This window comes from Prinia subflava, chromosome Z (assembly GCF_021018805.1).
Source record: "Prinia subflava isolate CZ2003 ecotype Zambia chromosome Z, Cam_Psub_1.2, whole genome shotgun sequence".
Classification (NCBI taxonomy): Eukaryota; Metazoa; Chordata; class Aves; order Passeriformes; family Cisticolidae; genus Prinia; species Prinia subflava.
The window spans coordinates 44,288,004-44,311,706 of record NC_086283.1 but is presented as its reverse complement, the minus strand read 5'-3'; the positions used below and the strand labels follow the sequence as shown (position 1 = coordinate 44,311,706).

Sequence of the window (23,703 nt, the reverse complement as noted above, 5' to 3'; positions counted from 1 at the left end):
GTTCAATACCTGAGGAATCAGCCATGCTAGAGGTGATTTATTATGACCAAGACAGTGTGCAGTTACCCACAGATTCAGATGAGATACAGTGCACCTGACCCATGGTGGTGGTGATATGACTGGAGTGCACTGTGCACCATTGTTGTGTGCCAGTTTATTGATGGTAATGAGACTAAGTTGAGTAGCTGGGGAGACGAAGAGGCAGTGGTGGTAGGCAAAGTGGCTTGCCAGCTCTGGCAGCACTGAGTCCCTATGGACTTTGCTGTGGCAAAACTGCTTCAAAAATGGGAAAAACTGTTCTAGAAGTTGCAGCACAAAAAAAGATAGATACTACTCCCCATTTGTATGGCTCAGTATCTCTGCTATTAACAGTAAGTGTTCTCCTGCTCAAGAGACACTTGCAGAGGTGTCAGGTACAACTGGAACTGATTGCCCCAGGGTTGAAACACAGTCCTGCTGGAGGGATGGGGTGGGGGATGTGAGGTGTGGTGGGGCGAGAGAGCATCTGCATGGTATTTATTTGCAGGCTTAGTTGTAGGTACAAGCCATGACAGGCTTGTATTAGGGACAGCTTGGCCAATTCAGATAATCTATGCCTCATCTCTAAACTAAGCTATTAAGGAAAATTTAGGTAATGAAGGTCTTATGATGCATGTTGTACTCTCTTGAACTGCCCAAGCAGGGATAAACACTGTATAGGCTGGCTTTACTAGCCTGGACAGTTTATCTTCAGAGCTAATTTCAAATGAAACCAGCATCGTCTTTAATTCAAAAGCCGGTTAGTACTTGGTTTAAGTACTCAAGAGTTTCATCCATTGCTGCAGCAGCTGCTGCACTTACGATGAAAGAACTGGCTAGTGGTATGCTTCTTTACATCAGTAGCTTAATATAATAATGCACTTTAGAATAAATGATAGATTGTGCAGCACTGGCCAGTTTCTTTCTCATGTTTATGCTGAGGATTCTTCAGAAGTCTCAGTGGTGAGAGATGATGGTAGCTGTATTTCCACAGAGACTTTGAGAAACTGGAAGCAAGCTATTGTGGTGCCTTTTTCACATTAAAAACTAGAATGTGTTTGGAATATGAAGTTGGGAACTGGTAGTAGGGGTGCTTCCTCTGCTGAAGGATATTTTTTTTCAACATCCTCATCTGACTTATATGGTTTTGTTTCTTTGAAAAGTAGACTTTGCTCAACTGAACAATGTAAAATTTGTACTCCTCTTGTCTACTTTTTCCAAAGTGTTGTGCTTTGGCACATGATTCATCTGTTTTTCCTGATTCTGTGTTGGTCTTTCCTACTATCAGAGCAGATCTGCTTCTAAGATAAGGACCATTCTGTTTCAGCAGCACAATGAAAAACTAAACATGATTAGTAATTTCTTTTTCATTAAATAAAATTAGGTTGCTGTCTCTCCTTCCAAGGAGATTCTGAAGTTTTAAGTTCAAATAAAACTTTGCTTTACCTATACCTGTTGGGTATACCTGTGTATCTGTTGAGAGGTACTGTGTTTCCTTGTGACTACTATTCAAAATAAGGATGCGTACTCCAATTTTATACTACCTATGTTGTTCTGAAATGGCTTACTTATATTTTTGTGTTTTTCCGTTTCTTATTTACTTCTTAGATTCATGCATTTGCGTTTCTTGGTAGACTGCAACCAAATGTTGACACAGCCAGTAAAATCCCAGCTAGCTCTGATTCCCAGCTGTGCCAAGAGCTGTTCCCAAATCTGCCAGCAGGTTCAGGTAACCATGCAGAACAAGGCTGTTTTTCTGTGGCAACAGGTATTACGGTGCCTAGGCTTTGGAGCAAGGACTAGAGAAGACTCTTTTTTTGCACGATTTCTCAGACACCTTTATTCCCCAAGAGAGGGGTACAAAAAAGGGCAAAGAACAAAGCCCACACCCGCTTTTAAAACTGAGGGGTGAGGGTGTGGAACAAGCAGAGGATTGGTCTCAGGACAGTAGGACAGGGGTTTTTCCATAACATAGGGCAGGGTCAGGGGAAAGATGGACAGCTGACCGAAGCTTCTAGGGACAGGGCAGGGGTAGGAGAGGTACAAAAAGGGGGACATGCCTGGCCACCACCCAACCCTTAGAGTGGGGGGAAACAGGGAAGAATACAGAATACAGAACTCCAAACAGCTTAACCAAAACCCACAACTACAAAATTTGAAAGCTGGGTAGACAAAGATACTAAGTCTTTATTGATTTACTGGAGGGAAAAAGGAGTATGCAGTATTCCAATTAAATGTTCTTATTTAATATTCACTATTATTAACCTGTGAACTGTTTCTCCCACGGGAAAAGGTGGGGTCACTGTAGAAAGCACCATGTGTCTCTTGGGGAGACAGAGCGGAAATAAATTGGGAAAGCTGTGTACCTATGAAGTGAAGAATTTTAAAAGGGAAGTAAATTTTGCTTTTACTTCTGTTTTTTGAGGTTTGGTTTGTTTTTGGGGTTTGTTTGTGTTTTTTTTTTCATGGAGGAGGGGTGTGAGGTGATGATACTTACATACCTGCTTGTATATGAATGGAAAACAGTATAACCAAAAGAAAGAGTTAGGTTTTTTTCCTATGGTTTTGGGTATTTTTCTCTTAAGGTTTTGAATACACTGAACTGTGCTATTCCAGTGTGGGAAGTAGCATCCAATATCTTTTAATCTAGCCTTTTCTTGGAGCAGTGGAAATTACTGTCATTACAATTGTAAATTGTACAATTGCCTTGGTAATTGTAGCTGAAAGCTTGCCAGCCACTGTGGAATCACAGAATGCTAAGGGGTTGAAGGGACATGAAAGATCATCTAGACCCCACCCAGAGCAGGGGCACCTCTCACTAGACTACGTTGCTCAAGGCCTTGTGCATCCTAGCCTTGAACACTGCTGGGGTTGAGCCATCCACAACTCTAGAAAGACAGCTGTATTTCTTCCACAACCTGTATGGGACGACAGTTCTGTTTCATATATAAGCTTGAAAGGGGGCAGTTTGCTTCTTGTAGTTCCAGTTAATCTGTGTGAGAGTTGTGACTTTATAGAAACAAAGAACTTTGTAGAACTTTGGTTCTGCAAATGTTTGTTCTTTTGCTGACATATTGGTGCTAATATGCTTGGAAAAACCCCTAGATTTGATGAGCTTGTTGAAGCTGCTAGAAGTTGATGCCTTGGCTTGGATAAAAGTTCGTGCTGTGCCCCTTTCTTAGCAGAGGTTGTGTGTTGAAAGAGAAAAGGAACGTACTTCCTTCTTGGCAGATTGTGCATTACTTAGTAGCATGGACTAGAATGACTCAACATAGGAGTAGGTGAGAGGCATGTCTGATCTTATGCCTCCTGTCTTAAGTAAGTCCCCTATAGCTTGCTTAACCATAAAGACATATTTGAAAATGTCCTTGCTGTTGCAATTAGTATGGCTTTCTTTTCCTGTGTGACACCAGCACAAGAGGTGGAGATAAGATCACAGTTGTTGGTGACAGGCTGGCAGGAATACAGCCCAGCAGACCATGCCCAGTAAATTTTACAAATGCTGTTTCTTCGGGATTAATAGAAACAGACTTATATGAGAGGGAACAGAAATGATGGATCACCGCACTCATTTTGAAAAGGGAGCAAAACTGTGCAGCTAAAGACTTGAGAAGTAGTGTGAGAGAGAGTCGGATAAATGCTGCTGTTGGTATATGTTCTGATTAGAGCCTGGACATGGCCAGGACCTGTGTGCCACAGTTGATCGTGTCTGCTTAAATAGTCAGAAATGTGAGAATTTGTGAGAGCTAAAAATTCCTTCTGCCTTTCTAAACCCTCTCAGGTTCAAAAAAAGGTTTCTGCTAAGTCAACAGTAAGTAAATATCAGACATGTGGACTTACACCCAAACACCAAGTGCTAATGGTAAAGTTTTCTTATCAAGCAAGTAAAAATTTGCTTGTCGTCTTATTCTGGAGTAAGGAAGTAATACTACTACCATATACTAAGGCAAGATAATCTAATATCTTAGCAGCCAAGATATTTTTTGTTGTGATGCAGTGAATGTATCATGTTTTAATTCCAGTTTTCTTATGCATTAACTTTGCAATAGAGTGGGTTATAAACTTTTACAAGCCAGCGAGTGTGCAGCACTTTTTTGATTTCTTGTCATCCCCAGAAGTCAACCTCACATACACTCTTGGTCTCCAGAAATCCTCTTATTGGAGGGTGTACAAGGACAGTCTGTCATCCAAACAGACAGGAGGTTTGTGGAAAACTGTTCCTGAAAATAATTATGTGTCTGGCAACTCTTGGCAGCACTGGTTCTTCTAAAAAGTGTAGTGATGGGTAAGTGAATAGGAATACTAAGCAGTAGTATGCTAGAGGAGAGAAAAAATATTCCTATTAGCTTTAGTTGAGCAAATTGAGATCACAGTGATGATAGAGTATATCACGCTGGCTTTTATTTTCACCAAGAAATAATGGACTAAGATGAAGATGTTTTATCTGGATTCTCTCCCTTAGAACTGTTATTACCAAATAACAGTCCTAAGGGGGGGAGTCCTAACAGGGGCAACTAGTTAAACTTAATGACTCAATGGCTGTGTCTCTTTTTAAACTTTTTGTATGTTTGTTTGTTTGTTTGTTTGTGGCTTGGGTTTGGTGGGGTTGTGGTTTTTTTGGTGGTTTTTGTTCAGGTTTTGTTTTGTTTTGTTGATTTGTTTGTTTTTGTAATTTTTCTGTTTGTTTGTTTGTTTTTCTTATCTGCAAATTTAGTAAGTTTCCAGGGCTGGAAAATACTTAACTATTTTTCTTTTTTTTTTTCCTTCTTAAGTCTGTGTAGTGATTTATGATTAAATGGCTACTCTAAGATCCTGTAGCAAAACCTGAGCTTGCCACTGGAAATATGGTGGAGAAGTAGAATTACCAGATGTGGTTTTGGAAAATCCATTTCTTTTTAAGTGAGTATTATGGTTTAAAGCCACCTGACAGCTCACACAGCCCCTCACTCCCTCCCCCACCAGTGGGTTTGGGGAGAGAATCAGAATGGTAAAAGGTAGAGAACTAATAGGTTCAGAGAAAAAAAGTTTAATAGGGAAAGCAAAAGCTGTGCACAAAAGCAAAGCAAAGCAAGGAGTTAATTCAGTGCGCTGCATGGGCAGGCAGGTGTTCAGCCATTGCCTGGAGAGCAGGGTTCCCTCACAGGTGACAGTGACTTGGGAAGACAAACATCATCATTCCATGGATTCCCCTGCTTTCTTCTTCCTCCTCCCCTTTATGTGCTGAGCATGGTGCCACATGGTCTGGAATATCCCTTTGGTCAGCTTGGCTCACCTGTCCCTGCTACATCCCTTCCCAACCTCCTACGGACCCCCAACTTCCTCCCCAGACTGGAATACAAAAAGCAGAAAAGACCTTGCCTGTGTGCAAGCTCCTCTCAGCAATAACAAAAACATCTCTATATTATCAACTCTTGTTTTCAGCACAAATCTAAAACACAGCTCTCTACCAGCCACTGTGAAGAAAATTAACTCTACCCCAGCCAAAACTGGCAGAGTGAGGCATCTTACACAGGTGTTCAAGGTTCTTCTAGCTCAGCTGGCTAGAAGGAATTGAAGAAACATGCAAAAACTCAACTATTGCACATTTTGGATAAAACCCTCCTACTTAGTTTGGGGAAACAGTAATTTGTTATAAAAACAATTTAAATAATGGCTGTTGACAAAGGATGTGAAACTTAAGTGTTTTTTGACTTTTGATAAAAGGTAGCATAACTGAATACTTCATGAAGTACAGCTTTTTTGGCTCTTCCCAGTAAGAAAAGTATTTTGAAAAGTAATTCTGTTAACTGCATTGAGGGAGAATGGTGGTGTTTGAGCCATTTTAATCTAGGTATTATGTTATTGTTAATAGATGATAAAGATGTAATCTTAAAATGTTAACTATTATGTTCCCTGTCAAGAGAAGTGTGAAAAGCTTAGGAACTAAACTTTGGGAACAAAGCAGTCTGCCTAAATTTAAGTGTGTGGTTTGGACCAGAGTAAGAACTTTAAGGTAAGACTTGGTGGTTTAAGAATATTGCTAAAGAATATTTAAATCTGTGCCATCTCTAGATGGAGAATCTCAGCAGGAAAAACGTGTGCAGCTCTGGGAAATCCAGTTAAACATAACTGCCTGTGTAGTTCTACTTGACACAACTGAATTAGCCTGCTCTGTTAAAGTGTGGTCTACTGAGCTTAAGCAAAGTTTTCTTAAAACCTTGGGAAAGAAACGTTCAGCTCAGTGCAGCTGAATGTCTGTCTTGGAATGTCATTTAGATTAGGGTGCCACATACGGTTATAGCTCTGGAAAATATGGGTTAGCTCCTGGCTGATTACTTCTAGAAGATGGCATACTTGGTTTGATGCTTTGACAAAGTGCCATTTCTTCTGCTAAATGTGAACTATGAAATTTCAAGTCATGCTGAGTTGAAGGGATGACCAAAGTTGTATATAGTTAAGCTTCAGAGTGAACATATTTCTCAGTAAGTGACACCGAAGGAGTCATAAAATCCAAGTTTAAAAAACCCCAAAATTACGGTAGGCTATTTAAAAGTCCATTTTACTTATTTGGATGGTGAGATTTTTAGCTGCTGAGTTAATTAAATTATGTTTGGAGGGGAAGTGCAAACTAAATGCAGATTTCCTGGCTTAGTTCTTTTTTGTGAACTGAAAACAGAAATATAGGGTCTTGTCAGTGTCACAAATCAGGTCCCAGGTAGGAGGGTCTTCCTGGAAATAATACTCTGTATTTATTTGCTTCTGCAGTTCAGACTTCCACTGTGAAATACTACGCCTAACTGCTTTCTCAGTTAGTGCTTGTCATGAATTTGTACACTGGAAAAAGTACTTGAAATTTTAAATACTAATGTGTGTGAGTGGAGGATGTTCAAGGTCTCTAGGGGAAAGTACGGAAGAAGTTCCTGGATAGACTGTACAGTTCTGCCTTTGTGGTGCCTTGCATTGGGGGTTTCATGCTGAATCACCAGGATGTTCAGCTTACAGATGCGTCATCACAGGTGTGCATGGGCACAACTGAAGGAATAGTAACGAAAACATCGTGGGGACAAAGACTAGAGATTACATAGTAGAAGTGGCTCATGCGCTTTCCCTGAATAGTTTGAGTTGCAGCATGGAATGTAGTTTGTGGTCCTGTGATAGCTAGTTTCTCTAAAAAAGCATCTTGTCTTGGCCAGTGGGATTTGTACAGTTGCCTTGAATTCCTCTCAGTGTTTCTGTGTGTGTGTTCTGGTGGAGTAGAGAAAGGAAGTAAGCTGACATCATGGAAAGAGCTGACCTCCAGTGGCTAATATTTTGGCTTAGTTTATTTTTTAAACCCACATAATGTGTTGCTTTGTGTTTGATGTTCATGGAAGGCCTCTGGTGTTAGATGGAGTGCAAGAAGGGGAAGCTGAGGATACCTCTTGTGATGGCAACCAAGGATATAGGGTTTGCCTTTGCAGTTGCCTCTGAAACATGCTCCTCTTGTCCTTGACTGAAAGTTTTGTGTCTGATCCTTTTTCTTTGTTTTAGGTCTGGTCATTGCTGTAGATGAGATAATCCCAGTTTTATGCTGGGAAGATAGACTCTGTATTAGTTTTGTTGTTTATATCTTTGTAGAAAATGCCATAACACGTGGTCTCTTCCATTTATGTATATGAGGTCTTGTAGCTACTGACCTTAGATTTTAATCATTGCAGAATTTTGCCTAAATGGTACCTTTCTAACATTAAAAAATACTCACCCTTTGGTAAGTTTTAGTGTGGTCTGAAGAAGTAATTAAAAAGTCCATCTGAAATTTCAAAAACTTTTACAACAATATCCACAAATTGATAAAACCTTTCTAGTATAGATTTACAGTGGTCTAAAGTGAAAATGGATAAGGATACCAGCAATAGGTAGAGATCAGCTATGACAAGTAGTTTCCTGGCAGCCTGGAAAAATTGCCTGTCTGATACTTCCCTTTCTGTAATTCAAAAGAAGTTCTCTACACCTCATGTAACATGAGGCTTTTTTCTGTTCTGTGTCTCTGGGTGCTGGCGGAAGGAAGAAGCGTGCAAGGGGAGGCTCAGTGCTTTGGATTGAAACATCGTGTAGTCGTGCAGGATTTCCTTTGGCAATGTGTGAGTCACGAGAGCCAGAGACACTTGCTTCAGTGTGTGCTTGCTGTAGAGGAACCAGTGCTCTGATTGCCCATACTCAGGAGCAGGAGAAGGAGGGAGTGTGTGTGCACGAACAGTTGCCTAGAGGCACTGTAAACTTACCTTTGTGGTAAAGTAACGCTTTTGGGTAGAAGGAGTGACAAATCTGGTAACAACTGTGTATTAATCCTGTTCATGTTATTACATGCCAGCTAGAATTTTCAAAGGCTATAAATTCCCCGTGACGTCAGTAAGCTGTATGGGGGGTGTGCATGCTGGGAGGTGGAACTATGACTGTATGTCAGTGTCTGTCAAATGTGACAGCTTCCAACTGGGAAACAGATGCTGCTTTCCATGCACCTGTGTTGTAGTCTGTTTTGTATCCCTCTTCTGGATCCTGCAGCTGTCCTGCAGTACCTGAAGAAATACCATGCTGTGCTTGGGGATGGACTGGATGAAGAATTGATGTTGGGAGACAGAAGAAGGAAAGCTGTAGACTTTTATGGACACTTGACACATTACTAAAATTATGGGGGCATTAATAGGCTATTACTTTATGTTAATGAAATTTTGTGTTACATGTAGGAGTTTTCTGTTTTATTTTCTTGGTAAGAATTATTGTAACTTCAAATGAGACTGTGTGTTTGCCTGTAAGTAGCCCAGGAAGAAATAACAATTTAGCTCACTGGCTGGTTAAGTCAAGATCTGATTCTGCTTAGCATAATTTAATGTGACACTTGGTCTGAATGTGACACTGTATTTCTGTGTTAGATGTTTGGCTTTTCTTTCTGGTGGAAAGAACAAACTCTTTAGAATGCAGGTATAAATCAGTTAATTAGTTAATTTTACACTAGTAATTAAGTAATTAAGTTAAATTGCCACAACCTTGAGACAATGCTTTTCTGTTAATGAAAACAATGAAAATAAAGTGGTTTCCAGAAGAGATGGAAACTGATCTTGCCCAGAGAGAATAAGCTATGTTCTGGCCAAAAGTCATTGCTTTAATCTTGTATTGCAGACACTTTTAACTCTAGATAATGTTGACTTGTAAAGCTCTCTTCTTTTACTGCAGTTAGTACGTGTCCTGCTAATGGATCAGAAAATATAGAGACTTTGGAGTTCTGAAGTAAGAACAACTTTATCAAAAATAGAATTGTTGGTATTACTGTTACTGCAGCAAGATGTTTTTTTAAAAGAAATGAACCAGTTAAGAAAAATAACTTAAATTGCTTTTTTCACTGTAAAATGGAACCTTGTGGTGCTAAATATGCAGCAATTGCTATCACATTCTTTACAAATGAGTGACCATTTGTAAAATAGTCATAGTCCATAGTCAAGAGGATATTTAACCTGAAGAAGACAGGAGAAGGTTAAAACCTAAGATGCTCATTTTAATGCCCCTTTCATCTTTTTTTATTAGTTGTAGACAAAGCTGGCCTTTGTTAGTTATAGGGAGATTGTTTTTAATATGAGGTAAATGTGTTCTATTCCCCAGCTTGGGGTCATCTCTGGAAAGTATTAATATCACCAGTGGCAAGGTAATGTGTCTTTAATGAGACTGACTTAGGATTGTTGATTACATTGTAATTGATAAGCATTTCTGGAACACTGTCAAAATATCCCTCTAGGGAAGCTGTAATTTGATATTGTCTAGATAGTGTATATTAAGTGCATGGGGAACCATAATTAGGGTTTTTCCAGGTAGCTTTAGACATCTATTGGAAGCAGTAAGTATCAAGCACTTTATATGAAATTACTTAGTAAAGTCCAGGACAACACAATGTACTCTTCCTCTTAGCTATCTATATTTTACTTTAGTCCGAAGTAGACTCCACTGTGTTTGTTTCTTATGTTGATTCAAGACTGTCTCTTAATTGTAATTGCAGCTTAACTTTCACTATGTCTTTGTGTTTGATCCATCCTGATCTGTATGAGTTATATGTAAGTAAAAGCTGTCCGGTTCTGCCTCATCAGTCACATCACAAACACTCCAGTGTGAGAATGAAGGTGGGAAGGTTAGATGAGACTGCTGAACAGACCTACCCTTGTGAGACAGGAAGTAGGATACTCCACCTCCAAAAAGAGCTTTGTTTTCAAGTGTTTGTTAAATGGATCTTGCAACCATATTTTTCTTTCCTCTTCACATAACTTTAAATTTATTTGGTGTGTTATGCTGACTTGAGTGAGGGCAAAAAGTATCTTAGCTTCTTATCTACTGATACCTCTTGAAATGATAACATTTTGTTATCAGCAAACCGTCTAGGTATCCTTTGACTAAAGTGAGCTGAAGTTTCTGTGAATGTTACCCTGTCATGGAAACTTAAACTTGATGAGAGAGAGCCAGTTCTGAGCTAGAATAGATGATAAGTCACTGGCTGGGAAATACTAATCTTGCTAGATTGGGAAAGACCAAGGTTTTTCTTTTGAGTTGCAGTGTGGCTAGTGACTTTCAAGTTGCTCATGCCTTGACTGTCTACAGCACATTAAGAGAGTAAGCATGTATTCTGTTTCTGCTGCTCTACCTTCAATTAGTGTCTGAAAGTACTCTCTGTTTGTGTCTCTGAAATTACATTGTGTCTACCTCTTACACTGAATGAAAAAATAAGAACTAAATGGTTCTATTTGGAAGCTGACAGAAGTTTACTAAAACTTTATTGTCAAGCAGTTTGGCTGAAAGTAGGAAAGTCTTTAACAGGTTGATCTTTCAGCAGTAGTATCTCATCTGTTTGTGACCAATGTCCTGGAAAATACAGCTATACCTGGTACTTATTGGTTATGGTGTTGAAATTATTAGGACTAGGAAGATGTAGCAGAACTCTCACTAACTTTATAAACATAATAAATAGCATCCTAAAATTCTTTTTTATTTCAGTGGGGTTTTATGCGATATCTGTGGAATGACTGAATGATGGTACAAGATTTTACAAAAATTAATGAGCTTGAAACTAAGTTCTTGAAATACTTAGAGGTTTGTCTGCTACAAGAATTAATTTGATTGAATAATCTTTCTCCTGGCTAGAAAGGACAAACTTAGTGTTTTCCCTTGTGTACTACCTGTTTAGAGAAGAGTGTTTGTATATTCTTTGTCTTAGGCTCCTTAGTTGCCTTCACATTCTTCTCAAATCTCTCTTCCTACAATAGGAAAAGGAAGATGTGTCCAGACAAGGTGGTTGTTTGTATTTGCCTTTCAGTTTTGGATTGCTTGGCAATCAGTTTTGTGTAATGAAGTTGACCAAGAGTACAGTCATATGCAATATTTGTAGAATTTTTCTATGAGGAATGCACTTTGGTGCAAATGTACTGAACGTTGAGTATGTGCTTTGTTTGTTCTTTTGCATTTTGGTTTGTTTTTTTCTGGTACCACTTTCAAACAAAGAGAAACTACATGACACTCCTTTGGTCTTGGGGATGACCAAGGAGGCTTGTGTGAGACAGATAGGAAAGGTGATCAGCTAGGAAGATCAGAGCTTTGTTGCAGCAGTGAAGTTCTATGCTACTGCCTGTTTTTCTGCCTCTTAGAAGAGGCAGAAAAACAGGCAGTTTCTGCTTTCTGTGCAGAAACAGCTGCAGGTTGAATAGCAAGAAGATGCCACTATAAACAGTAAGGAAAGGTGTCTTGGTGTTTAGCCAACTTTTAACTGAAACTCTCTTCTGCTTTCTTGGTCAGTGTATTGGATATTAATCCAAACATGGATAACTGTTGACAGCAGCCATTTGCATGTCAGTTAAAGTAGTCATTATGCTTTACTTGGTGAGCCTGTAACTGAATCTGCTGATTTCCACTTACCAGTCATGGGGGAGAGGTGCTGTTTAAAACAGTAGAGGCTCATCCAGTTGTTCACAGCAGGTAAGAGTGATGTCAGTTTATTAAAATGTGACTGCCTGGTGCCCCATCTTTACAAGTAGGTTCAGAAAAACCTTCATCTTGAGTCTGCCTCTGGTATGCACCCAGCCTGACTGACAATGTCAGACTGCAGTTCCTTTGGTTGAGGTTTGTTCTTGGTCCTGCCCTGGTTCATGCAGAATGGCTGTCTAAGAATTGTCTGGCTTGCATGCAGCTGAAGGCAGAGTAGGAATTGTCCAGTTTCTATAACATGTTGATTAGCTGGTCTTATTTATAGCAATTGTTTCCATTACAAATGTCTTTTCTCTGTAAAAAAATGGAGGGTAGATTTTTTTAAAGACTATCTTCTTGTATCTTCTGGAAATTTTGGGGTGACCAGCAGCATCAAAGAGCTACTGCTTTCCAGACTGTAATGGAGAAATCTTGGTTCTTCTGGTTACTGACATCTAATTTTTGAGCTAAATGACACTGAAATTTGTTTTAATTTCTAATTGTTCATCAGCTCTTCAGTTAATCAACTTCTAGCAAAAGTGAGTTTTACCTTACCAATTCCTCGTTTCTTTTTGGTGTGTGAGTGTGTTTCTGGGGTTGTGATATTTGGTGTCTTGTTTTGGTTTTGTGGTTTGGTTTTAGTTTGTTTTTGTTAAGGCATGACTCCCAACCACATCTTAAATGTTGCATATTCTTTTTAGATGAGAGCGAATAAGTCAGTCTGAGTTGCCAAGTCTGATATTTGGCTTCTGACTACTGAAGTTCTTCATCTGCAGTGGAAAACACAGTTTCTCCAAAACAACCACCGTTGTCTGTCAGTTCAGCTCTTTGGAAAAGCACTGATATTTTAGGCAAATAATCTTGAGAATTTTTAAAAAGCAAATGAGTTATGCTTATAGTTCAAACCAATAAATCTGAAATTATGTGTAACCACAGAAATATGTGCATTTTTTCTTTTAGAGGAATGAATTTCACTTTTTACTTTTCATGTGAAAATTGGTTGTACTGTATGGAGCAGAACTTGTGCATTTCCATTCCATTTTTGCTGCCTCAAGGCTATTTCTGTCTCTGGGAAGGGGAAATCATTTTCCTGTTTTGTAACAGCTTCATAATCTCCTTCCCCTTTGAGCTGAGTGTTACTCAAGTTTTTGTGTTCCTAGGCTATTAATTGTTAATACCAGGATCTGGTGTCGAAGTGTCACATAAGGCAAGTGTAGGTGACAGAGACGAAGAGTTGGAGGTATCTTTTCCTTCCTCTGCTCCCCCAAGTCATTTCTCTGCCAAGACAATATTGAAAGGATGTTTCTCTCCCATGTTTGGGGGTTTTTGACAGTAAACATAAAGATAGTTTAACTTCCATGTTATTTTTCTACTGGTTTGTAGAGCAGACTGCTCTTTTCTGTAAGAAATTGCTATGATGTCTAATGAAGCAGTAGCTAAAAGTTAGGATTTTTAAGCACTTTATAATGCATAGTATTGTCAGTTCTACAGAAATATTAGGAAGTGAAAAGCATCTTATATTTTTCAGATGAAACGTAAATTTTATTTGGCTCATCAAAATACTTATTCTTTACAGCAATAATTTATTAATTAGCTGAAGTTATGTGACATTTTAGCTTTTGAGTCCTGCTGTAATGCTGGGTATTTTTGTTTCTTAACATATGGGAAAAATATGCAGTCCTGAGTTGTGTTTTCCTATGCAGCTGCCCTTTTAAGCAACGGTTGAATTCTGTCCTTATGTGACACTGTCATCCGGTTGTTCATATGCAGGAAAGGTGTCCATAGCACGTTATGTTTCATAAGGCAAATTCTCAGAACTGCTTTCCTGTTTTAGTTCATGCAGGTACTGTGAGCAGTTTGTTGATGTGTGTAGCTGTCTTATCCTTACTGCAGATAAATTAAACCCATTTTTTGTAGCTGAATATATTATTTTGGACTGAGCAGTCTTACAGGCTAAATTTCCATAATTTGAGACCAGGGGGTTGCTCTGTTGTTCATCTCCATCATTCTTTTTTATGAAGTGGTAATTTCAGATACTTGATGCCCCTAAGTATTCTTTGAGGTATTCTTTGAGTGTTTCTGCCACAGAAATCAGATCTGACAACTGGTTAGTAATTACACAAGAGAGGCATTGATTATTTATTTTAGAGTTGCACCAGCCTGGGTGCTCAGTGGCATTCCACAAGTCAAGCGTGCTCTTCCAGACTTCCCATGCCATTATTTACACACAATGTTAGCAATCACCAAAGTACAGCCCCTCTGTTTTGTTTACTTAGTGATTTCCATACAAGTTACATAATCACAGGGACAGGTCTTCACCTGAGCAAGGGTCTTCTTGGCTTGTACATCTGGGAGTTTCACTGATTGTGTGTTGCTGTTCTTTGTTACTTTCCAGCTTCTGTTAGCAGTTCTCATTCAGGCAAGTCAACTGAGGGGAGGCATAGCATGCTGTTGTTTGGTATCCTTGAGTAATAGTCTAAGGAGCTCTCATATTGCTGTAATGTTTGGTAAATTTTAAATGCACAATGATTTTAAGTTATCACTTCTGTGGGCCTGAAATGTAAAATTCTTAGCTACCAGTTTCTTCGAATCATTTTTATTGTAGTCTTGGCTAAGGCTAAGGAAAAACAAGTATTAACTAAGTTTCATAACAGAGAAGGGGGAAAAACGGTGTATATCTTCATATTTTGTTTCATTTGATAATAAAATTGTATGGTGACTGCTGGCTTAGAGAAGCTGTTTGGAAACTGGTTTCCTTGTTGAAATGAGGACCATATGGGAGGTCTTTCTTCTGTAGTCTCTGTACAGATTATGTTCAGCATTGTAGGTAGATTACTTCTTACACCTCACCCATTGTCTTCCCACGGTTGCATATTTTTCCTGTGTCCAGTATTATCAAGAGAAAAGAGGTTTAATTCATACTTTTACATGCAACATATATACTAGTGCTGTTTTGGCTGAGTCTGCCAACTTTTAGTCGAGGTCAATAGGAAGCCTCCTGTCATTTTAAAAAGCTACTTTTGAGCTTGTCAGCTAAGTTTTATTTATTTAAGATCCCTTAAGTTTTGTGAGATGAATCCACATACAAAATGATAATTTTAACGTGAACATAGTGAAAGGTGTATTATATTTTCAGTTGAGAAATTTTAGACCTCTCAATGAAGTTCTTTTTTCTTTATGTAGAATCCAGTCACCAACTTCCAAACTGGTAACTGAGCTTTCCATGGGCAGCTGCAGGCAGTGAGTAGACAGGGCAGCATGCCTGAGGCCAGAGACTGGGCTTCTTGTGCATTATTTTCACCTAGCACTGATTTCTTTTTAAGAGGAAGGATGGTGTGGGACTGAATTACAAAAGAGTAAAAAAGTAGTTAGATGTACCCATACTTGAACAAAAGTTTTGACAAAAGCATCTTGAAGTGCACGTGCTTGCTAAGTATGCAACTGTCTTTATAGATTCCCATGCTTTGCAGTATCTTAATATGTGGGCTTCCCAAGGAGGGTATTACTGATTAGTTTATGGTTTTTCAAGTCACCTTAAAACTGTTGTTTATTTACTACTGACAAAATAAAGCTGTGACAAGGACAAGTAATGTGGTACAGCAATAATACTAAATTCTAGGTAAGAATTCATTATTATTTTATGTGATCTCGTTTATCTGTTGAATTAATACAGACCCATATTCATGTTACGTTTATAGTTTTGAGATAATGCCTTTGGTGGGGCTTTTTTTTCTTTGCACAATCAGTATGGACTCCAAATTGTGGCTGGCGTAGCTAGGTACTGTTGGATTTAGTTTTGTGAAGTTATGTTGTTTTCAGTGGGGAGGATCTAGATGCTTCATACCCTGCTTGGTAGCCGCATCTTGTCATAAATCTGAATTTTAAAGGAATAGTTTAAAGGAATAGTTAATATTCATCAAATTGGCCTGCTTCACTTGGAAAAGAGCAGTGTTTAAACACTTAGCTTGATAAAACATGAGGTGAACTTGAAGTTTAGGCGTCATGGGATATAGTCTGAAATTTCCTTAGAGTTAATTTATGATGTGGAAGAAAGTAGAGTTCACATTTGATGCTAGGATCTCTGATAAACAATATTTCTTATTTCTTCCAGTGCATTAGAACAGAAGTGTAGGTACTAATAGATGTCCTGTGTTAGTTGAAGAACATCCCTTAGATGCTGCTTTTGTGAGGCTTGGGAGGTGAAGTGTCTGCTGTGGGTAGTTTCTGCTCTCATTACTGGAGTACAAGAATGCTTTAGTTTTTATGCACTAGCAGTGTCCACTTACATCTCTGTCTGACTTTGACTTTCTTTGCTTCACAAAACATTAGTATCTCTAAGTTATGTAAACTTAATTGTTTTTAATGCTTGCGTTTTGGAAAGGATACGTCATAAAGATTTAAAGAAATAATGCAGTTATCAAATAAACAAAAGACTGTGTGATTCAAGAGAGTTTTATTTTTCTAAATCTTGTGCTAACGATTTTCTGAAATCCATGGAAATGTCCAAGTCATGCCATCTAGTGGCAGTTTTATGCATATTTATGTGGTTTAAATTCTTGGATGGACGAGTACCCTGGAAAAAGTGCACTAAAAATCTGTGAATTGCAGCATTAATCAGCATTGTAGTTAGTGAGATAGCTGTTAACTGTTTCTCGTGGTACTAGCTTATGTGTTCATGTGTTTCTTTTCCTGAGTAGAAGGTCGGGTTGTCCTTTTTGTGGGTTTAACTAAAGATCATATTTCTGGAAGATTTCTGCTTATGCATGTCCTGTGGACAGGACACCATTATAACTTGGACATACTGGAGTCCAAGTATGGACTTGGCAACTTTAGGACCTGCTGCAGGACAGACCTGGATCAGGTGAAGGAAATGAATGGAGTCTGTTCAGCCATGTAAATAATGGAAAAGGTGTTCTGTGCTCAAGTGTGGGGGTCACATTCAGTCTTGAAGGAACTTGCTGTGGCCAATGCCTGACGATGTCCTTCATTGGTGCTAAGTAAAAACACTTCCTTTGCATTAAATAGCCTGCTTTGCTGCAGACTGACATGAAAAAGCACCTTGGGAAACTGTTGTGGCATCTCAGCTCTGTCATCGGCAACCTGTGGTGCTGGAATGAGCACTTGAAAATAAAAACCTTACTAGGCTTTAATTGCACAAGAATGTTCATTTGGTCATGCTCTGTACTCTGAAGAACAGACCAACTGTATCAATCACTTGATTTTGTTTTTTGTATTGACGTATATTATATGTGTACCTGTACACATTTGTATATTAAGTAGGGCCTTAGGCCTTTAAGATGCTGTGTGTTATATGTAAACTTCACTCACTTTTTTTTGTTTAACAGGCTTAATTTACAAGTAGATTTTACCAGACTACTGGAAAAAAAGTGAATTATGTTCTGAGTACTTTTAAAGTTAATTGTTTTGTGATAGGAATGTGATCACCCCTAGAACTTGATCAGGGAGGAGCTATTCTTGTTATCTCTGTTGCAGTCCTTTTCTTTACACCTGAGGTTGATGTCACTTTTTTGTTGTAATGGGCATGGAATGGAGCAGAAAATGACTGGGTTTCTCTTCTTCTGCCTCCAGCTTTTTTCTGAGAGTCTGTAGAGTCAGCTGCAAACTTGTCTAAGTCTGTGGAAATGGGACCAAGATACTAATTTGAATGCTTTCTGTCTTGGTTTGGGAAGACAGGTGTCTGCCAGGGAAAACTGAAGTTTCCCTTGGAATGGAGAAAAACCCACTCCCTCCTAGTTACTGTAATTTTGCAATTAAAGGCTTTCAGGCAAAGATTTGGGAATAGGAATAACAGTTCTTTACTAGGAATATTAAAAATACAAATATAGTAGTACAAAAGCAAACAAACAAAAATCCTAGAAAACCCTGACAGAGTCAGAAGTACCACCTGACACCCAAGGTGTCAGGGTGTTGGAAGCAGTCCAAATAAATCTTCCTGGCATGACAGATGTGGTTCTGTTAGAGTAGAGACGATCCTGTAGAAGGGTCTAGTGGTGGTGAGATGGGTCCAGTCTTCCTCTGGGAATCCAGTGGAACACAGGCTGCCTTGGTGTCCCTGGGTCTCAGTTTTTATCCAGGTGGGAATGGTTGGCTCCTCCCCACTGGGTGGAGCATCTCACAATGGGAGGATGCAATGTGTCAGTCACTGGTGAGCCTTAATGGCCCATTAAAAGCAGGTATCCCTCTGGAGGGAGGATGGATCATGGAAGAGAAGAGGGACATTGCTCCACCTGGTTTTACCACCTGGCCCATTAACAGAAGATACCTGCCCCTTCCCCCTAGAGTTATGAGGAATGGGTCATACAAGAGATAAAGAAAACATCTCCCCAACTGGTTTCAACAGATGGAAAAATATAATAAACATTTTTTTGGTTACATAACCCACAACACTTTCTAATACCCATTTTGCATGGATATTAGAATAATACCCATTTTGCAGTGGGAATAGGAAAACATGGGAAACTTCAGAAAAAAACCATGGATTGGGTTTTTAATTTTTTGTTGTTTTGTTGGTTGTTTTTTTCTTCTGTTGTTGTTGTTGTTTTTTACATTGAAACAGCCTTCAATGATGCTGATTTTAGCACCTTCGAGGAGTCCCTTGAGGGGCTGTGTCTATTCCCTATGCCTTGGTGTTTGGGAAAAAACACTAAGGTTGTACTTCATCCTTTTAAATGTTTGGACAGCCATTTGACCAGTGCGAATGACAGGAATCAAAATTCAGAAGCCACCAGGCAAAGGAGGCATTTACCTAGATAGAATGCAAATTTTCTATTTCTTCCTGTGTGTAGGTGCTGCTCTTGTATGAAGGTTTGAAAGAGCCTGCAAAAGATTCATGTCACAGATTTTTTTTTCATGTGAACTTCCAGTCATTACTATTCTTTATTGAGTACCTGACAGTTAAAAGTACCTTGACTTTTGCTTTTCAAGTTTGTTCTCTTAGGGGAAATGGAATTGTGCTCAAAAAGCTGTGTTTTTCTTGTTTATTCCGCTGAATTTCTTCTCTTGTCTCCAGAAGTGTCTCAAGGAGGCAATTAGTCTTTAGGAGGAGTTTAATAAAAGACTGGTGACTTCTATCAATCTGGGGTGAGACATGGGTAACAGAATTTCTGTTCAGGATGTTCCTGTTGGTTTCTATTCAGCTTTTTGAAATGCCAGTTCTCCTCAGATCAGGAGGATCATTTAACTGGCTTTTTCTGAGTTCTTTTAAGTTTCTGCTGTACTTGGCATTGATGAGACCATTCTTGAAATTCTTTAGGCCCCTCATTCCAAGACAGACAGTGAGGTGCTGTGGGGTGTCCAGAGAAGGACAATGGAACTGGTGAAGGGTGTGGAGCACAAATCCTGTGAGGAGGGGCTGAGCGAGCTGGGGGTGTTTAGCCTGGAGAAAAGAAGACTGCAGAGAGATCTTAAGACTATCTACTGAAAAGGGTTGTATGGAAGTGGAGGTCAGTCTCCTCCAGGTATCTTCCTAGGATATGCTAAAAATCTGCTCCATCATACTTCTCGTTTTTCTTAAGGAAAGAACAGAAAGCACAGTTACAAGTAGGAAATAGTTTCTGTTTGAAGAGTGACTGAAAAGGTAGCAGTCTTTGGCTCAGAAGAGAGATGAATTGGATGATGTTACAAAAACTTTCAAAATTAACTGTCAAGGAGAGCAAGTATGAATTGATTCTTTACTGGTTTTGAATAAATAAAGCTCAGAATTGTTAAACAAAGGTAGTTGGAGCTGGGTTAAAATAAAAATTCGTATTTTGTAGTGTTAGGCTCATGAAATTCCTTATTCATGTGTAAAACAAAGTCTGCATGGGATTGAGGAAACCAAACTGGTGTTTGGAACAGAGATCTACTGAAAATCACAAGATAGCCAAACTGTATTTAGGCGTGGAATTTCTGGAGTTGCCAGAGGCTGGAAAGTGCGAGATGGAGAGGGGTATGTGAGGGAGGGCTGTTTGCCCACTTCTAGAGCCCAATTTTGGAAACTAGACACAGAAATAAATTATCCTTAAGCTGAGCTGTTCTGCTCATTTTTATATTTGTGCATTTCTTCTTTTATTTCAAAATTTGAACCTAGGTTGAAAGAGCTTTGAATCTAGGTGGAAAGGAACAACTTCTAGATTTCTGGACTAAGCTGTAACTGCTTTTAATGTGTGAGCTGGCTGTATGTGTGTGCTATCTGTCATGCGTTCCAGACCTCTTGTAGGTACTCTGGCCAACCTGCATATCAGGTACATGCACAGAACACCTTTGGTTTCATGTGTAGATACACTGTTCAGCTAGTGCATCCCAAATGCATCACAAGTGCTGCACAAACTCCTCAGGTATAAACCTGTATTGCCTTCTGTGATTTACATGGTGGAAGTTTAGAATCTAAAAAGGAAAAGATCTTTAGCTGAAGTCTGATGTAGTATGCCCATAGGAAATCTCTCTGTATAATGATTTGCAGTCAAATCTTAGCAAACAGTCAGTAGACTGTGAATATTCTGATAATTATTTCTGTTGCAGAAATAATTGCTATCTGGTAATGGTACATTTCTGCTGTAATACAAACATATACATATCAGATTAAAATCTTTTTTTTTCTTTTGCAGGAAAACTTTGAAGATGCCTATGAAAACATCCCCGTGTAAGTAGAATTTTTTAAATGTGTGTTTTTAAAAAACTCCTTATACAGAATTGGAATACTGAGTGCACACCATTCCATGGAACCATAATTTTATATGCACTGACTACATTCATGTTTTTCAGAACAGTTGAAGTCCTCAAGAGTTGAGAAACAGAAGTGTAATTAGGTTGATATATATGATGAAATATTTGTCAACAAATATGAAAATTGTAAAGAATTAAAAATAGGAAATCCAGTAACTAAGTTACATACCAACAGCTCTAGACTTTTTTGCGTAGTGAAAAAATGGTCGCTTAACATTATTAGAAAAACTTGGGATCACACAACATGCAAGACCATCTAAGTAAGATTTTCAAATGGAAATAGATATATATATATATATATATATATATACACTGCTGCACAGATGTTTTCCCCTAATGACGTGAGATACATTAACTTCTTGGGTGTAAGATCTCATGCCAAAGCCACAACTCTCTTAAACTGTGATGAAAACACATTATGCTGTTTGTAAGTGTTTTTAGTTTTTCTCTAGGATTTTATTGCATTTTTTGTGCCATAAAACACATGAGAAGGGGACTTGTGCTGATATCCTCAGATTGCTAAAACACTTCTAGACCCAGCAGTAGGTTTGGCCTGAACTTCGTGGCCAAAACATCCAGGATCTTGGCAAATTGTATTTTACAGATTTCCCAGGCCCTCTGTTTGTATCTTACGTAGAGTAGTAAGGTCTGATCTGTGTAGAACTGAGAAAATTAAACATTGTTTCCTGACACTCAGAAGGAAACAAGAACCTGATATGTTCAAGTTGAGAATTCTTCGTGTTAATGATTGCTTATTATTCCTTTGGCTGCCTATCAGTTTGTGTTTGACTGGGTAACCTATCTCTTTGGCCACTGTTTCCCCCTGGGACAAGGACAAGAGTAACTTTGAAATACTGTGTGAGAATATTTATCCAATATTCATTCCTTCTATAACAAAGTGGTTTTGTTGTTTTCTATTGATGTCTGAGCTAGGCATGGTTGTTTATTTTTGCCATGCAGAGCATGTTTTGTTCTTCCTGAGTGTCTCTTCTGTGTTCATGGTTGTCTTATGGGTACCCTTTTTATAGCAGAAGTTAGGATGTCAGTTTATTCTGGCTGGTATTGCTTCCATCTGTAATAAGCATGATATAGAAGAGTAAATGAAAGATGATAGAGAGAATATTAATGGAACAAAAAATTATGTTGTTACTTAAAATCATATTGAGCATAGTGAATGTGTATATTCTTTTTGTATCTGGGCAAGATTCTTCACTGGGCTAGACTCTGCTTTCTCAAATCCTTTCAAAGATATGGCTATTTAAAAAATGTGCCTAAGGAACTGAAAAAAGTCTTGGAATGTTTTGTGAAAGTCTTCAGTCTAATCTTTCTTGAAATGTTTTGATTGTCGTTTTCAGATGATGCTAGTAGTTTGCCTGAGGGAAAGCCTTTTGTAAATCTAATGCCATAATGGTTGTTCCTAACCTTTCTTTATCTATTAATAGAGAATTAATTGTAGTTTTTTTCATTACTGTATTGAAACAATGGATGGCCAGAGGTTTAAGCTTCTGGGAAGCTGTCTCTATTTTTTTGATTTTGCTGCTGATAACATTCACTTTCATAGTTTCTCTGTGTCAGTGTTTCATTTTCCCTTATTTTGGATAGGAAGGTGACATTGTTAGAGCTCTGTGATGATATGCTTGTCATTGGTTTGAGTGCTTTGTTGCAGTTAGTTATATCTAATTGAATGTAACTGAAATGGACCTTTTTTATAAGGAGTTGTGTCAACAAATACTCATGTTTACTTTTGAGATCAGTTTGGGTTCAGATTCTCTCAGATCATCATGTTGGTTTAGAGACCTGGGAAGGAACGTGTAACAACCAGATCTTCGTAGTATTTCGTACACCACTCTGCAATTCTTAGTGTAAAATATGTACACAGTAACATGGCTCTGTATTTTGCACCGGTAGATGCTAGTGAACAGTTTTGCTATTCCAACTTGACTTCAACTGGCTTCATTCTTTACATATTATTGCATACTTATAGATACCAGATTGTGCAGGTTAGATGTTGAAAAGGCAGTGAGTTACCTTAATATGCTAAAATCCTTCTCTAAATCTCATGTGCTGGCTGTCATATCTGAGGACAGGCCCAGGGCGAAATCAGTGTTTGCTTCAGTGGTTTAAATGTATCAGGTTCTGTATCTAGACTCCTTTGTCATCTTCTGCTCATGGTAGCTACTGTAGATACAAACAGCAACTCTAAACCACGTAATGATCACAAAGTACTTGCTTTGTAGAAACATGAAGAAACCTTTAAGTAGAGTTATTTACTGTAAATTTTGTTCACTGGTGCTAAAGCTGAAGAAAGGCTATTGGAGTAGGTCACTCTCCATTTTACTTAAAACAAGCACTAGCGTTTAATGTCTTCTCTGCCAACAAAAGTAACTGAGTTTTGAAAGTGTTGGTTTGGTAGTAGTGTTAGATAGAACATCTTCAACCTTCCGAGGATAATAGGTGGAATATATGTCAAAGTAAATTCACCATTACTTGCTTGTGTTAACTCAGAATCAGTTTGACTGGCATACTCTGTTGAAAAAGCAACTGAGTAACTGGAGATAAACTGTGATTTGTGTTGTGGAAATTGAAGCCTCTGCCAAGAAACTTTGTGGTGGTAGACTGCTTTTTTACCATTTTTCCACTGGAGTGTCTGCTTCCAAGATTTAGGCTGTGTGGATGTGTTTGACAAAGTTACCTAATGCCTGCCAAGCATCCACAGGTTCAAAAACATACGTATATGGAACAGATTTCTGTGTGGTTTATTCTTTTATTTAATGCTTGCTAAAAATACCTCATCAATACCCAATTCTTACTGTGAAAAAACTATAACTTTATCTTCTTACTAAAGAAGATAATTTTCTACTTCTTTGAATTCTTTCAATATATTTCTGCTACCTTAATTTTTACTCAAATTATTCTGAAAATTTTTTTTGTAGAATGCAGATGTTCATGTTTTCTGTTGCCAGAGTGTAATTTTCTAAATGATATTGTCTTTGGCTTTACAACTAGAAT

The 23,703-nt window shown here is 38.5% G+C and overlaps 1 protein-coding gene across 1 annotated transcript in view; it reads left to right on the top strand.

Moving 5' to 3' along the window:
• Positions 1 to 23,703, top strand: part of TTC39B (tetratricopeptide repeat domain 39B) — a 72,239-nt gene that overhangs the window by 5,296 nt on the left and 43,240 nt on the right. Inside the window, exon 2 of the mRNA XM_063422250.1 lies at positions 20,577 to 20,611. Coding sequence (XP_063278320.1) covers positions 20,577 to 20,611 — 35 coding nt within the window. The remainder of the gene's footprint in view (positions 1 to 20,576; positions 20,612 to 23,703) is intronic.